The following is a 16789-nucleotide window of genomic DNA, read 5'->3' on the forward strand; positions in this document are numbered from 1 at the left end:
AACCATAAAAAGTTGCAGATTTGGAGAATACATTATAATAATTAGTTTGCATTTTATTTACTTACACATACATAGCATTTATACATCATTATAAGCTATATTTTACCTTGCACATATTCAAGTAAAGAACCTAAAACTTGTACATATTCTGTGTATTATAGTACATTATTAGTCACTGTATAGTAACATCACACAGTTAATAAGATATTACGTTCATCTTCGCCAGAACCCCGACTGGGACGTCCATCACAATAAAGCATGTGCATCGAGAGAACCCAGAAAAAACCTAGAAGAAACCTAAATGGGTGCAGGGAGCATGTGACAGAAACTTGCATTCAGGATTGAACCCAGGACCCTGGAGCGGTGCCACCATGTTGCTTCATTCGGTAATCAAATTCTGTGATATTTTGGAACTAGTCTATTAATGACTTTTTCTTCACAAATTATTTAACTGATCCTTCACATGTTTCCTTCTACTGAAAGGGAACAAATTCTATTCATTGCAAGCTTATTTGTGCCTGCTGATGATTACGACATACAATGGGCTATTCGCTCCATCTCTGAAGGAAATGGTATCTTTGGTTTAGCAATGAGTGTCTCACATTTAAACCTGTGTGATACTTAATTCTGTAGTTATATTTTGTACATACAAAAGACAACATACAGTAATCTAATATCCACTCAGCTAACATAACACTGAGGCTTTGGCAGATCAAATTCCTGCCTCAATAAAATAACTGCATACAGCAGTTACAGAAGTGCCATGGATTCTCCCAAAGTTTGTGTTTGACTTGTTGTTTCCACCTCAATAATGCAATTAAAGAACAATAACAGACTCTTATTTTATTCTAGAGTCTGTGAGTTTTCAGGTGCAGTGTGTAAGTCAGGGTTGGACTGATGTCAGTCTCCTTTCCTGTTAACATGGGCTGTGTGGGTAAGGAGGGAGGGATTGAGAGAAGGAAAAGAGAAAATAGAGAGACTCAATGGTAGACATCGGGATGAGAAAGACATTTTAGAGGTAGAGATAGAGGCAGAGGGATTTTCTTCATACGGTCAGCTTCTGAGTGTGTGATGTTTTGCATGCAGAGTGCTTTCTGGAGTTCAACACAGATACAAAGCCTGAGAGAAGCATCTGTTGAACCCTGCATGAAGAACACTGCTTTTAGGCATGAAGAGGTAAACCATGCAGTTTTAGAAATGCAAAGATAGGTGTGTGTGTGTGTGTGTGTGTGTGTGTGTGTGTCTGTGTGCGTGTGTGTGTGTGTTTGTGTTTGTGTGTGTGTGTGTGTGTGTGTGTGTGTGTGTGTGTGTCTGTGTGTGTGTGTGTGTGTGCGTGTGTGTTTGTGTTTGTGTGTGTGTGTGTGTGTGTGTGTGTGTGTGTGTGTGTGTGTGTGTGTGTGTGTGTGTGTGGGTGGGTGTGTGTGTGTCATAATGTTCACTTTGTAGTTAGTTTAATGATCCAATGTGTAGATATGCAACACCTTAACCACTGCATATTACTGAAAGTTTTATCTGTTTAAAGTTTGTTGTTTTCAATAATTATGACTCACAGTTCTACTTTACTCATAAATAGTTCCTCGTTGCTTTGTCACAGTTCATTGCCTGTTATTTATTTAATTATTTTTCAGTAGGTGTGGCACTTGGTAAGTACTAAGCTTTTATAGCAAAATATGTGTCTTACAGGAGAGAATGCTTTAAAAGACAGCATCAAGAGAGGATTAAAATGTGATCATCAATGAGAAATTTTATTGTGCATTTATGTTATGTTGAAGCTAAGGAGTATCAAAGGAGCTATCAGATAACACACATACACTAGATTTAGATATAAACCAGTGTGTGATTTATTTATTGGGACTAATTCTCTCAATCATCAGTTATATAAACACACCAAGCAGCCAGTCAATAATCATTAGAAGTCACCGGATGACATCATAAACTAAACTGCAAATAATTTGCATCATCATCGTGTGCATAACAAAATGTGTTACAGGAAGAAGGGAGTTGTTGTTTTTTTTTTAAAGAAAATAGTAGAAAAGAATATTTATTATTGAAATAACAGATCGAATGCAACTGCAGCAGATATTATTACATATTTACAAAATACCATCAATTCTATCAAGAATGCAGATGTTAATTGATGTTAATCAGCCTTGTAGCTTTGTAACAGTACTGTGAAAGGAGCATAGAGACTGTTGCTGTTTCCCTTTAAATGTGGAAATACTAAATATTTGGTTAAAGAATGTAAATGGGGTGAAGAATGTGAATTATCTGTGTATGGTTAACATCATGCATAAAAGGATTGATTTTCTAACAAGCCGTTTACGACTGAAACAAAGATTTGACCTTTATTTGAAAACGTAAATGACTTTTTCTTCCTTCTCACGTTTCAGACACATGAACAAAAAGATGAATGGAACTGAAGTGTTGTTATATTTGAATGTCACATCTACAATGACACTACCAGTCCCCGCCAATAGTTCTCCATCATATCGTGAACCCTATCTGCATAGACTGGCACATCTGGATGAGGGACTCTATAATGACTTCTACAGCCTGTGGATTGCTCTGGTGGTCATTAACACTCTGATCTTTATATTGGGAATGGCTCTCAACAGCCTTGCCTTGTATGTCTTCTGTTTCCGTACAAAGTCCAAGTCCACATCTGTTATTTATACTATTAACCTAGCAATCACAGATCTTCTGGTAAACCTGTCACTTCCTACCCGCATCATACTGTATTACAGCGGAGGCAGGTGCTTGAACTGTTCTTATATTCATTTATTTAGCTACTTTGTCAACATGTACTGCAGCATCCTCTTCCTCACCAGCATCTGTGTGGACCGTTATCTTGCCATCGTACAGGTAGAGTCCTCTCACAAGTGGCGCAGCCGCAACATGGCCAAAGTAGTTTGTATCTGCATCTGGCTGTTTGCCATCATTGTCACTTACTCTTTCCTCACGACAGCCTTCAAACATTCAGCCTGCTGCGTGTCCAAGTTCTTCGCTCTGACCGTATTCGAGTTCTTCCTACCCTTGGTGATCATTGTGGTGTTTACGGTCAGGATTATGTGCGCACTTTCCAGCCCAGGCCTCATGCAGCAAAGCCGGGACAGGCGGATGAAGGCTGTGCAGTTACTCACTACAGTACTGGTGATCTTCACCGTCTGCTTCACACCTTTTCATGTTTGCCAAGTTCTGGTCTACTTCCACCCTGATCTACCCCACCATGTGATTATCTACCATGTGACTGTCACACTCAGCAGCCTTAACAGCTGCCTGGATCCGGTCGTCTACTGCTTCGTCACCACCAACTTCCAGTCTACCATGAAGACGTTTTTACAGAAGGCCAAGGAAGAACAGACCAGTGGTGACATTATCAGCATGCACAAAAGCTCCAGAGGCTCAGGCACCGTTTGTGCCATCACTAACAGCATGATTATGATAAATATGAATTCTCCTAAAAAGGAAGGTGACGGATAAAGCTGTACAGTTTATGGACTATGTTCCATAGAAATATATATTAACCTGAACTCTTAGACCCTTTGTTGTAAATAATTAGCTAAAAATTTTGATTTATCATTTTATTATGTTACGATTATGTAAAATTTAAATATAATGAATTCAAAGGGAATAAGATCATTTGTTTAGCTGTTTGTTCAGTGTCAGAACAACTCACTGCAAAAACGACATATTTATCAACTAATATTTCTCTTTATGTGATTGTTTTAAAACAAATCTAAGATTATTAACTTTCTTTGTAGATATTTCATTTTAAGCTTGTGACTGTCTGGTTCTGTTGATGGATAATTTTGCTCAGTCCTAGCACTTCTTTCATTCTTTATTCTTTATTTCTAATTTCTTGAGAGAAGCAAAAGTATCTGCCAATAGAGTATGACTTTGAAATGGCTAAATATCTATCAAGAAATAAGCTTATTGGTCTTACGTTGCTATATAATTAGCCCATTATATGAAATATTAGATTTTCATTCATTCAAGATATTGACATTTACTAACATTTTTGTTTCATTTTCAGTCTTGTGTTGTTTTGTAAGCTAAGAACAGTTAATACAATACTGGTGGTAAATATGTCTATTAAGAGACTTCTTCTGGTGTTCACATAAGTTATTGTATAGTAGGAGTGCATGTTCTTTTGGGTTTTCAAGTTTCCTCACAGAAACATGCAGGTAGGTGGATTGCGAGTCTACATTCTGCCTGTAGGTGTGTGTGTGTGTGTGTGTGTGTGTGTGTGTGTGTGTGTGTGTGTGTGTGTGTGTGTGTGTGTGTGTGTTGCCCTGTGATAGGAATAAAGAACATCAGAAATGCAATTTTGTCAAACTCTTATGGAAAACAGATTTTGACAGTTCCCAGCTCCCTAAAGTGCCTCGAGTCTCTGAGGGGTTTTAGATACAGTTCCTCAGGATAACATTACTACTGTTTCATACTATAATACATGATATAATAGTTAACAGTTTATTTAAGGAATCATTAGAGACAGCAAATGAAATGATTTGAGTGAACTGTCACGTAATGCACTCACTCATACGTTTGTGCAAGCAGATTGTTTTCCACAAGAGGGAGATATTGGTACTCTAGGTACTCAGCAAAATTACAACAAAAATAATTGCCAGTGGATATGTGTGTGTGTGTGTCTGTGTGTGTGTGTGTGTGTGTGTGTGTGTGTGTGTGTGTGTGTGTGTGTGTGTGTGTCTGTGTGTGTGTGCACTCATTCAAAGCACACTAACCAAAACAGAGTATCACCAGCTCCTCCAAGGCCCAGGTCGAGGGACTAAGATGGCCATGTTAAAAGCATGATCAAGTGGTCACTAAAGCTTTTCTTTATGGATTTACGTCAAATTTTTGACCCAGTTGTATGATCTTCGCAGAGGAAGTCAGGGTTCCTGAGTTCTTTGGAAGAAAAACATACAAACATCACATATCCTTCATTATAGTTAACATTTCTTTTGTAAAAATGTGTGATTGTTGACAACGAATATATTTCTCTTATCAATTTGTATAACCCTGTTCCATTCAAACTTTCAGGAATGTCATGTTTGTGGTTTCATTAAAGAAACTAGTTTCTTCTGGAACTTGCAATTGATCTAAATCATTTGTTTGAATGAAGGTGAAGGTGTTTTGGAGGATTTTTCATCTCTCTATTCTCCAACTGGACTCTTTTTTTCTTGTTACTCTAACAATAAACAGTGGGCATCTTCTGGCACGTAGCTATTTTTATACATAGAAATGTTGGCAACTGTGCCACCTCGTACTTATATACCAGTGACACAAGATGGTACTGGTCCCAAAAAACATAGGAGATCTGTGTCAGGTAATAGACTTCATATACATACAGTGACATGCACAATCATTATTATGACGTCACAAACCTAATGGTGAGTCATGAGGAAAAGTTGCAGGAGCAAATTACGAAATAGCTAACAGGTCATCAAATGGTATTCTATGCAGAAATTTCTTTTTTTTCCCAATTAATCAAAATGATAGATGAACGCACTACTCGCCTTTAGAGGTGAATATTAACCATGCAATGGGAGGAGGGATTTTTTGAGTGTCTGGCAACCCAAATAGCGAACACAATAGAACAGCGTCCCTTCTGGAGCAGATGTGAGAGAAGAGCGTGTTTGAGTTACCGGTAAGATTGAAGATTTACTGGACTACAATCATGTGTATGGGTTTTTATAAACGAAGATAGACTTTATTCGGAAGGGAAGACGTTTGTTTGAAGAGCATCAGGTAGCCTTTTAGCTTAGCACACGTCAAATCAGACTTAACTAGACGGTGGACCTGTAACTTAGATGACTGACGGTTAAACAGCCAACAATGCGACAAGACAGACTAACAAACACAGAACCTAACAGCTTATTAGACGTCTAGCAGTCAAGTGTAAACGCCAGTTTGATTCATTCCTCTGTATTGAATGAGTTTAAATAGATTAGCTTTGTGCTGCTGGCTAACTAAGCTAGCTAGTTGCTAGTTACCAGGTAACGTTTTACGTGTAGCTCATTTACGGGTGTTTACTGTTTTCCACACACAAATGTCTAAGGTTACGGGTTTAAACCTTATGTTTAAAAAGAATAACTTCTCTGAGTGCAAAAAATAAAATGCTTTCATTACTCTTTTTTTTTTATTTTTATTATGTACGTTAGTTTCCAAACCCCGTTTGAGGCGTGAGGTGAATAGAGAAGGGACTCCGTTAGCAAGACAGTCCACATTATTGACTGCGGATGAATCCCGAATATATCCGTACAAATACCTCACTTCTTTTCACTATTAAACGAAAGCCTATAACGCGCACTGTTTGTTCGACAGACACGCGTTTGATATTCGGATTAAAGTCCTTAAAGCTAAAAAAAAAAACCTGCTGCAGTCACGAACGAGCTACAGAGTGACGTGACGTGTGTCTACAGTTACTGTACATTCGACCTTCCGCACTTTCACTGGTTTTTGCTTGAGGATTAAAAACGTTTCTTCTTTGCGGTTAGAAGTCTGGGATCTTTTACACGAATCAGACCTCAGGGATACGGTGTGTGTGTGTGTGTGTGTGTGTGTGTTCTACACTTTTTTTTCTTTAGCAGGAGTTAGGTTTTGGGCTTCTGCTGAATGAAAAGGTGTTTGATATATGAAGGTATGTTCCTCTCTGTGACTGATGATGATGATGATGAATGATGGCCGAATTCACTTGTAAAACACTACAGGTGGATTGCAAGAACACTAGTCACTATATTGCACTTCAAGTCAACAAGGGTTTAAAAATAAATAAATAAATTCAGCTGTGAAATGGCACAAATGCGTTCAGAACGCCATATAGTGTTTTTCATTCGCATTGTTTTGTGTGTGTGAGGGGATAAAAAAAAACGTGTGTTTTGGGCAGAGATTACTGTTTGTCTGGAGTTTTACACATTTCTCCCCGTGTCTCTGTGGATTTCCTCCAGGTTCTTCTGTTTTCTAATAAAAAACCTGTTGATGGATGTACTGGTGATTTGTTGTCCTACAGTGTTTCATCCAAACAGCAGTATTAGGCTGATGGTATGGATTCTTTAGCAGTTATCTAGTAAAACAGTATCATGATGGATTTATTAATAGAGACTTCAGTGTGCTTCTGTAAGTTGCTCTGGACATTAATGTAAATAAGTGTAAAATGACCCGTGTGGGTGTGTGTATATGTATATATATATATATATATATATATATATATATATATATATATATATATATTATATATATAATATAATATAATATATATATATATATATATATATATATATATATATATATATAAAACGCATAATGTGTGTATATCTATATATAAACACATAATCTGTGTCTGTATAAGTGTGTGTGTGTAAGGTGGGCTCCACCATGACTCTGATCAGAATAAAGTGCTGACTAGAGATCAATGATTAATTGTGCTCTTTCTTTCTTCTCACTTCTAGATATCAACTGATCACTCCATGGGGCTATTCAAGGAATCATCTACCTGTGCTGAGCTTCTCCTCGTTCTCCTCGTTCTCCCCTCTTCCTTTTTCACACCTCAAAAAATAATGACTCATCACTTAGCCAGAAATGGCAGTCTATGGATTTGTACTAGCCACAGCATGTGGTAAACCTTTCACTAATTGCTTGTGGAGCAGCCTGATGTCCAAATATTCTCATGGTTTTAAGCAGAGACCAGAGGGGAAAGCAAAGTAAATCTCTATTCCGTGTCTGATTCAATTCTCTACTTCAGCTGACTTTAAACCAGTTGACATGGTGCCCAAGAACGTAGACTCGGAGGCTGTACAAATTCTGCATGTGGACAGTGAGCCAGACAAGTCTTTAGGTAGCAGAATAAGTGGAAATAAGAAAATGGAAGCTTCTGATGAATCAGCAAGTGAGGAGTCTGTGGTTCACATCCCCAAACGCCTGTGGGTTATGCACGGAGCCGTCATGTTTGGCCGTGAGTTCTGCTATGCCATGGAAACAGCTCTGGTCACGCCTGTGCTATTACAGATAGGTAGGTGGCCACAATACTTAAAACAGAATATATCTGGTAAGGTTTATGGCTAGTAGGTCAAGGTGAATGGACTTTTGTCACTCTTCATTTGTCATCATGAAAAAGGGCCTCAGTATGAGTAATGAAACTCCTGATTTCCTCATGTCTGGAAATGCAGCAAGACCTGAATGACTTAAACCTTTTGTAGATGAGCAGTAAATGGTGTGTGGCATTTGAACAGAGAATGCGGCAAGTGCCTCAATATACACTCAATATAAGTCGTTCTGGATAAGGGCATCTGCTAAATGCTGTAAATGTATGCACAATGAAGGTGAAAAAAATACGATGGTGTAAACATGCACCCAAAAAATCACACACACATTGGACTAAGCTTTTGTTATAGTGTTTGTTTAGTAACAATGAACTCTATTGAGCTGAATGAAGAATGTGTGTATGTGCACATTTCTCACCACCTGGTTTTTTTTTTTTCCTCTTCTTTTTTTTTTCTTCTCCCTCTCTGCCATTTTCACTGGTTGCAATTTCAGTGACACATTTGCTATAAGGTAGTAATCTTTTAGGGAGAAGAAACGTGAACAATGAAATGCTATACAGCATGTTATATACAGCTGTATACAGCAATGCCACTTTAAGAAGTTTATGACCATTTATATTGGTCTTATATAGTACTGTAGTAAAAGCTTTGCCAGTCCTCTTACCTCTCATGGCATTTGATGAGTAGACGAAGTATGACAGTATTATAAAATGCAAGTTAATGAATAGATGACATGTTGAAACAGCTCAAGATACACGTGACTGACCCTGTGCAGCACAGCCAGTGTGCACCATGTGCTTTTCCATAGACTGGTATTTTAAAATGAAATGTCAAAAATGACAAAACGTAGACAGTGGACTTGAGATTTAAATGTTCACATGAATTAATGATGTAACTGAAGACAAGTGGCTTAAAGAACAGGTTCCCAAATCTGGTCAAAGATTATCCCCATGTAAGGGAATGAATGATGTTAAGAGCTGCATTTGGCTGAAATCATTGTTGGACATTAAGATATTGAGCTCCATTCTCTTTCTCTTTAGGTCTTCCAGAGCAGTACTACAGTCTGACATGGTTCCTCAGCCCCATCTTAGGCTTAATTTTTACACCTCTGATCGGCTCAGCCAGTGACCGCTGCACCCTCAGGTGGGGTCGAAGAAGGCCCTTCATTCTGGCTCTGTGTGTAGGACTGTTGCTCGGTTTAGCGCTTTTTCTCAACGGCTCACTAATGGGTAACATTTCTCTTTGACTTTATGTTTAATGTTTGTTATGATGAAAGCTTTGTTCTCATCAAGCTTTGTTCTCATCATTTGTCTCAACCCTTTGTCCTGTTCAGTTTCACCGACTGTGTGTGCTTCTGTGTGTGCATTTGTGTGTCTCAGGCCAGACTGCAGGGGATGTTCCTGGTAAACAGCCCATTGGGATCATTCTGACAGTGCTAGGTGTAGTGGTGCTGGACTTTTGTGCTGATGCTTTAGAAGGACCAATCAGAGCCTATCTGCTGGACGTCGCTGACGGTGAAGAGCAAGACATGGCCCTGAATATTCATGCTTTCTCTGCAGGTAACGTGCACGGCTCATTTTTATGCCACTAGGAGGTGTTATGTTCTCCTCTGTCCGAAATTCTCATTAGTGAGAGCAAATTAACAACAAGGTGGCAAATTAACAACAAGGTGGCAGCAGATGCATCCTCACTGACACGGTTGCTGTCAAGTTTGATCTGTTTCTAATATGCAGTATATAAGACCTTAATAAATAAAGGAATATTAGCCCAATTAACTTCTAGATTAGACTTGACCTTATCCTGAGTCTCTAATGTCCACTGTGTTGTCATGTTGCATTTACAGGTTTGGGTGGAGCTTTAGGTTACATGCTTGGCGGTTTGGACTGGACAAATACTTTCTTGGGACATGCCTTCAAAGCCCAAGAACAAGTGCTGTTCTTCTTTGCTGCCATCATCTTTATCATTTCTGTGGTACTTCACCTTTTTAGCATCCAGGAGCAACCATACAAAGCTCATCAGCAGGAAGTATCTGAGAGCGAGAAAGCAGACAGCTCCTCATCCATTCATCTTAATGAGATACTTCCTAGGACTCACCAAGTGCCAGAACTGGACCTTATTATAGAAGAGGATCCTTTTGAAGCTTTTGAAGACAATCAATCTGAGACAGAGGTCCAGAAGGACTTCCCGAATGTAACGAGATGTAAAAGTGACTCTGTTCTTGCTGTACCAGACACTACCATTGAGCTTGATCCAGATTTGGATCTTGATGATCACTTTCTCCAAAACATAGAGCCAGCTTTATTCCAGGACTTCAACACTGAAATGCCATTTGAATATTGCCAAAACAGCATTTGTCAGACCAATCACTGCTCCAACCTCCTACACCACGCTGATACTACAGGGAGCAATGGGCACAATAACGCTTCCAAAGGTACCAACGGTGACCTTGCCGGGGACGCCAAATCAAAATGTGATGTGAACCATCAAAATAAAGCTGTCGTTCGTCACTCCAACACGGCAGTCCGCTGCCGGCACCCTTCATTCTACCGGCAACCTTCCTTTACCTTCTCTTACTACGGCCGGGTGCGCTTCCATCGGCCTCGTCGCCGCATCAATTCAGCACACCCAATCAAGTCCTCACGAAGCCTGAACGACATCGACAGGATAACAAGACTGCAGGAGCGTCGGAGGCTGCAGAAAACAGGGAGCACATCATCTGGAACGGACGAAGACGATGACAGCGAGAGTGAAGAAGGAGAAGGAAGTGTTACTACTGTGAAGCTGCTGTGGTTGTCTATGTTTAAAATGCCTCCACAGCTCTGGCGCCTGTGTGTATGCCATCTTGTCACATGGTTCGCCATTATCTCCCAGGCCGTTTTCTATACTGACTTCATGGGACAGGTCATCTATGAAGGAGACCCAAAGGTAAGAGGAACTGCGGCTTCTCTCATGAGTATTTTGAATGTCTGGTTCTGAATTACAATCACTGCAGACACCAGACATGCCTTTTCTACATTTAGGCTGCTGCAAACTCGACTGAGCTTCAGAACTACCATAAGGGAGTACAGATGGGCTGTTGGGGGTTAGTTATCTATGCTGCCACTGCTGCCATCTGTTCAGGTATGTTTTACAACCACCAAAGTTTTTATTAAAGAACAACAAAGTGGTAAATCTAGTAGTGGATTTTTAAAAATTCATAAAGTACACACTTGTTCTGTAACCTTCGGCACTATTCTAATAGTCTACCGTAATTTGTATACAAAGTGGCATTTGAGAATATTGGTAGAAAAGGATTAAACATTAAGCAAGGACAAAAGCAAAAAAAAGAATACACACACATTGATCATGCTAGAAGAGATTTAATCATGTGATAAGGGAGATTAAAACTCTGAGCACTGTGTTACTGAGTCTTTATTTAATAATGTTTGTATAGATTAAAAACTTAATGCTGGACTGCAGTTAACCAAGTTCCTGTGGTACTAATACCAACTTTCTTGTAGCTAGACTGTGAAGTATAATTGTTAGAGATTTGAGCGGTGTTGGGCTTATCGCTTAATCTTCACACAGCTTGTGCCATCTGCCTCGTAACCGAAGTGTCAGACATTTAAAAGAAGGATTGCTGAGGCAGTAAAGAGTTTACGCTACAGACACAGTGCACAGAGGCGAATATAATAACCAACTCAATAACACAGTAAATACAGCATGCTACCTTTCAGTATACTACATTTCTTTTGTACATAAATTCATAAATTCTATATAAAATGCCTGGAAAGTCTCATGTTAATGCTGATTCATAGCAAATGGAAGGTAATACAACACAGAAAATTAAAATACCATACCATCAGTCACAATGGGACTTTTGTTTTTATTCTTCACATTCGCTCTCACAGTAGATAACACTAATGTTCTGTCTTTTATAGCTGTGCTTCAGAAATACCTCAACAGCTATGACCTGAGCATTAAAATCATCTACATGGTGGGAACGCTAGGCTTTGCTGTTGGCACGGCTGTAATGTCCATCTTCCCCAACGTCTATGTAGCCATGATAATGATAAGCAGCATGGGATTCATTTCTATGAGTATATCCTACTGTCCTTATACTCTGCTTGGCCAGTATCATGAGATCAAAGAGGTAAGATAACTGTATTTTATCTGCAAATCTCTTAGCATTACACTAGTAGATTTTGACGTATATTAATATTGTTCATTGTCACTTGATGATAATTAGAGACCCTTGGGTACTTCCTCTTGTTTTTTTTTTTTTTTATAGTACATCCATCACAGTCCAGGTAACTCCCGCAGAGGTTTCGGAATCGATTGTGCCATCCTGACATGTCAGGTTTACATTTCTCAGATTTTGGTGGCCTCGGCTCTCGGGGCAGTCGTGGATGCCGTAGGCTCAGTGAGAGTCATCCCAATGATGGCTTCAGGGGGCTCCTTTGTCGGATTTCTTACTGCTGCGTTCCTTGTCATTTACCCCGACGTGCCTGAGGATGACGAGGATGAAAACGCACAAGCCCCAAGTACAATCCTAGACCGTTAATGATTAACAGACCAGAGTCACCTTCAGTGTGTGAAATGTTGACTCTTAGGAGCTCCACCTGAGTAATAGATTAGTCATAGAAAAGTCACTCTTTCATTGTGAACACTATAAAATTAAGTAACAAATCTCAGGTTGCCCTGCTCCAGAATGGTCATGATGTGCTTGATGAGTGTCACTCTACCCTTTTCAATCACGGTGCATCATATAACACACACACACAAACATGCAGAATGTATGTTTAAGAAAAAAAAGAAAGGTACAGAAGAGATGATTTATCTTCTATTTATTTTTTTTATTTTTTTTTTTTACCATTAATGGTACAAAAATTTTCATTTTCTTTTGGATAGCAATATTATCCAGAATTCATAAAATAGAAGACCACGGCGATGGTCACACCTCTAACAGGGAGAAGCGTTCCCTTATTTTACACAACACATGCAGGCTTGATTTTAGTGCATTTAAGAATCAGAATCAGAACCAGGTTTATTGGCCAAGTGTGTTGACACACACAAGGAATTTGGTTTCAGCTGTTTGTGACTCTCAAAAGTACAGATATAAATAACATTATACTATACAAAACAAGATAATACAGACTATACAAAGAAATGCAGAGGATGTGATACAATATAGACAGTACGAGTATTAAATATGAATACAGGATATATGACTGGTCAGTTATGTACATAAAGTGTGAAAAGTGCATGGTAGGCATTTCATAAATTGACACCGCATCATACTAGTGTTTGCACACTTACATTTCATTTGTTTTGTAATTATGCTGGATAACAAGTAGTGCTTGGAACAGAAGCACTCTGGTGAATCTCTCTCGCACACGCACACACACGATTAATACATTAGCTGCTGCATGACAAGGTGGTTACACTTCAACAGCCTTAACTATGCACAATATATAAAACTTTAAAAATATTTAAGTTATATATATAAAGAATCGGTGAGGTTTTTTTTTATGCTTTGGATACAATTGATTTTTTTAAGTGAAGTCAAAACATCACTTTGTCAAAAGTTCACATTGATATATTACATTTAGTCATATAGGAGGTCCAAAATGACTGCTGTTTACATTTAGGAGGTCCAAAATGACTGCTGTTTCACTTCTGTGTGATTTGTTCATGATCATTTTATGCAATCCAGCTGTTTACCAGAACTGACCTAAGACCACTTTTGTTGGTCCACTTTTATGTTGGTTATTTGGTCAGTTCTCTTAGTACACCTGAAACTTCTACAATGCTGCTACGAGACCTTTTATCTTGTCAGGTATTCAGTTACACCAGCAGTTGGACCTTATTGTAGAAGAGGATCCTTTTGAAGCTTTTGAAGACGATCAATCTGAGACGGAGGTCCAGAAGGACTTCCCGAATGTAATGAGATGTAAAAGTGACTCTGTTCTTGCTGTACCAGACACTACCATTGAGCTTGATCCAGATTTGGATCTTGATGATCACTTTCTCCATAAAAAAAATAAACCATTTCATTTTTATTAAAACAGCATAGCACAAAAATTTTCATTTTCTTTTGGATAGCAGTATTATCCAGAATTCATAAAGTTCACATAGAATGTCGCAGATTTACATCCCTGTTTTGTACTGCCATGAGGATGAAGACTACGGCAATCGTCACACCTCTAAGAAAGAACTGGGTGCTGGTTCAAAGTTGGTTCCACTAGCGAGCCTTCTAAGAACCGGTTTGCCTTTCCATGGGCTAGAGAGCCATCGCAGAGCCGAGTCTGATGTCACTGTATACGTGTCATCTTTCCCAGCAACTTTAGCGAAGCAGCTGCAAACACAACATCAACAATGGCGGATGTTGCTTTACTGTTATTGCTCATGACTTTGCGGACCTACATTGGCATCCAAACGTGGCAAATCCAACGTGTACGTGCAGCTCCATGTAATTTGTATAAACGGAAGTTGCAATAGAGAATAACGGAAAGTACATAACATTATTTTATCATTAACACAGAAAAAAGGTAGCCTTGGTATGTAACTACCTACTATCATATATGCTGATAATTGATCATATTGCGGTAAAGTAAAAGTGTATTAAACATTAGTATACTTAAGGTACATTATCAATGGCGCTAACTAACCCCGCCCACAGCCCCTGACGTAAGCGTTCTTAAGTCTAGACCAGCAACGTTTTGGTGCTACTTAAGAACCACTTTTCCTGGTTCAGAGCCGGTGCTTTGGGTGTCGATAAAGAAAGAACGGATAAATTAGGCTCTGGCTCCGAACCCGCACTCAAACTGCCTTGGTGGAAAAGGGGCGTCAGTTCCTTAGTGCACAAAACAACTCTTGGGTCTTGTTCATGGAATACTGTTTGGGCAGTGGCCTTGTCTGTAACACACAATCTGCAAAAGTAGTGGGCACTAAAAGACTCTACATAGTCAAGAACACCATTTAAACCTAAATTGTCACCTGTAATCTGTGACACTGTTCCATTAAGAGGTTCTTCAACAAAAGGACACTGTATTTCATCTAAGCCATACTTTCTAGCATCTTGTGAATGAAACAGAAATGAGATGTTCACAAGAGAAGAATTCAGATGAGGTGGAAGATTTCTAAGTGTGAAATACAAACATCCAAGCTTGTGTACACCATGCTTAGATCCTAAAGGATTAGCTGTTTCAAATTCATCAGTATAAACCTGAATCTGCGGAGCATTTTTAAAAGATGAGAACAATTGATTATTCCTGAAGTAAGAACCATCACAGAAGTCACAATATACATCACTAAATCTACATGACTGAATATGGCTGCAAACAATCTTATTCTTGAAAATAAACTCCAAGGTCTTAAACAATGGTATGTAGAGAAAAGTGTTATTGACTGGGACCTGTCCATAAATTCCAGATGGTCTATTCCTCCTGGAATCATATCTTAGTCCTAAATGCACCTCCAGTGGTTGTACAGTGATTTTTGCCATTTGTTATCACTGTTTAGATCAGAAAAGGGATTCTTCAAATTCATAAAAACATTTCTACTGCCAAACTACTTGGGTTCCACTCTGGCACTACATTAAAAATTGACTTCTAATAGATGTATGAACATCATCCAAACACTCTTCCCTACTTTCTACCACAGACAAAATGACGTTTGAAACACCACTGCCCTGCAACTCGGCAATAATAGAAGCATACATTTCTGTTGACACTGAATCATCAGTACGATCAGCAATGTCTTGGTGCGAGTTCACCACTGCAAAAGATGAATCACTAGGTCCATCTACAGTATAGGCAGAGCCAGCATACCTACAGATGCGATGGCGTTTGAAGTTGTTAACAAATCCGAGCAATTCAGAAGTTCTTTGTCACTATTTTCAGTGTGAAAAAGTTTAAGATGTCTTCTGAAACCACAGTAACTTTTAAATTAAAAAGAACAACCATCCTGTGCACATAATTTGAGCTTTTTGCCAGGATATAAACCATGTGAAAGTCTGAGATGCCGAATCAACAGACCACCTGAATTATGTGATGTCCTACAAACATAACACCTAAACATCATTCAACAACTTGGCTCGCAGTTCCTTCACTTTTGGATTCTCTTTGGTGGTTCCCACATCAATAGCATAGACAGTAGTCTGGATGTATTCATGCTGCATTATGCTTCATCATAATTTAAGCTAAGAACAAAGTGGACCTTGAAAAGCTCATTAAACGTTGCAAGCGATGTTCTTCCTTGGCATGAGATGAGTTTTTTATCCATGGCTATGTAAAAGTTGTCGATGGCTCATCTGCTGGTCCCTGAAGCAAGAAGGTAAGGCTGTTGACGTTCATCAGTATCCAAATGCTCTTCAAGACTCCGGCATGACTGATAGAAGCAAAGAAGAAGGGAATGTAACATAGTACTTGTTCAAAAAAATAGATTTAGGTTAGAGATTTACTGACTTTACATTATGCACAGATTCATGGAATCATAACATACCTTGTGAAAATCTATAAGGTGGTCCACAGCTTGACGAGCACTTATTTGTCCTTTTTCTCCCACCCGGCTGAGGTGACAGGATATGCAAGAGCAGGAGTAAAGTAGACATATCACTGTTCCATCCTGCAAAAAAAAAAAGCACTTAACCAATCCAATCTACAGAGTACACTGTCATTCGACTCATCAAAAATAAAACTCAGTTTTGAGATATAAAAGTTAACTTTATTTAACATCAAATACATAGTGTTACCCATCACTTAAACATC

General features: G+C 38.9%; 2 protein-coding genes across 3 annotated transcripts; both read left to right on the forward strand.

Moving 5' to 3' along the window:
• Window positions 1–998: 998 nt before the first annotated feature.
• gpr20 (G protein-coupled receptor 20) lies at window positions 999–3480 on the forward strand. The gene is made up of 2 exons (XM_060869269.1): window positions 999–1176; window positions 2391–3480. Exons 1-2 carry the CDS (start codon window positions 1169–1171, stop codon window positions 3478–3480), a joined length of 1098 nt encoding a protein of 365 aa, XP_060725252.1. The 5' UTR covers window positions 999–1168.
• A 2088-nt stretch (window positions 3481–5568) lies between these two features.
• On the forward strand, window positions 5569–14088 carry slc45a4b (solute carrier family 45 member 4b). 2 transcript variants are annotated; one of them, XM_060870326.1, is made up of 9 exons: window positions 6589–6640; window positions 6948–7041; window positions 7449–8008; window positions 9080–9268; window positions 9419–9598; window positions 9883–10964; window positions 11060–11159; window positions 11960–12171; window positions 12310–14088. In XM_060870326.1, exons 3-9 carry the CDS (start codon window positions 7762–7764, stop codon window positions 12580–12582), a joined length of 2283 nt encoding a protein of 760 aa, XP_060726309.1. In that variant the 5' UTR covers window positions 6589–6640; window positions 6948–7041; window positions 7449–7761; the 3' UTR covers window positions 12583–14088. The 2 variants fall into 2 exon arrangements, with proteins under 2 accessions (XP_060726310.1, XP_060726309.1); XM_060870327.1 differs by lacking the exons at window positions 6589–6640; window positions 6948–7041 and adding an exon at window positions 5569–5647.
• Window positions 14089–16789: the final 2701 nt, after the last annotated feature.

Source organism: Tachysurus vachellii, chromosome 5 (genome assembly GCF_030014155.1).
Source record: "Tachysurus vachellii isolate PV-2020 chromosome 5, HZAU_Pvac_v1, whole genome shotgun sequence".
NCBI classification, from domain to species: Eukaryota; Metazoa; Chordata; class Actinopteri; order Siluriformes; family Bagridae; genus Tachysurus; species Tachysurus vachellii.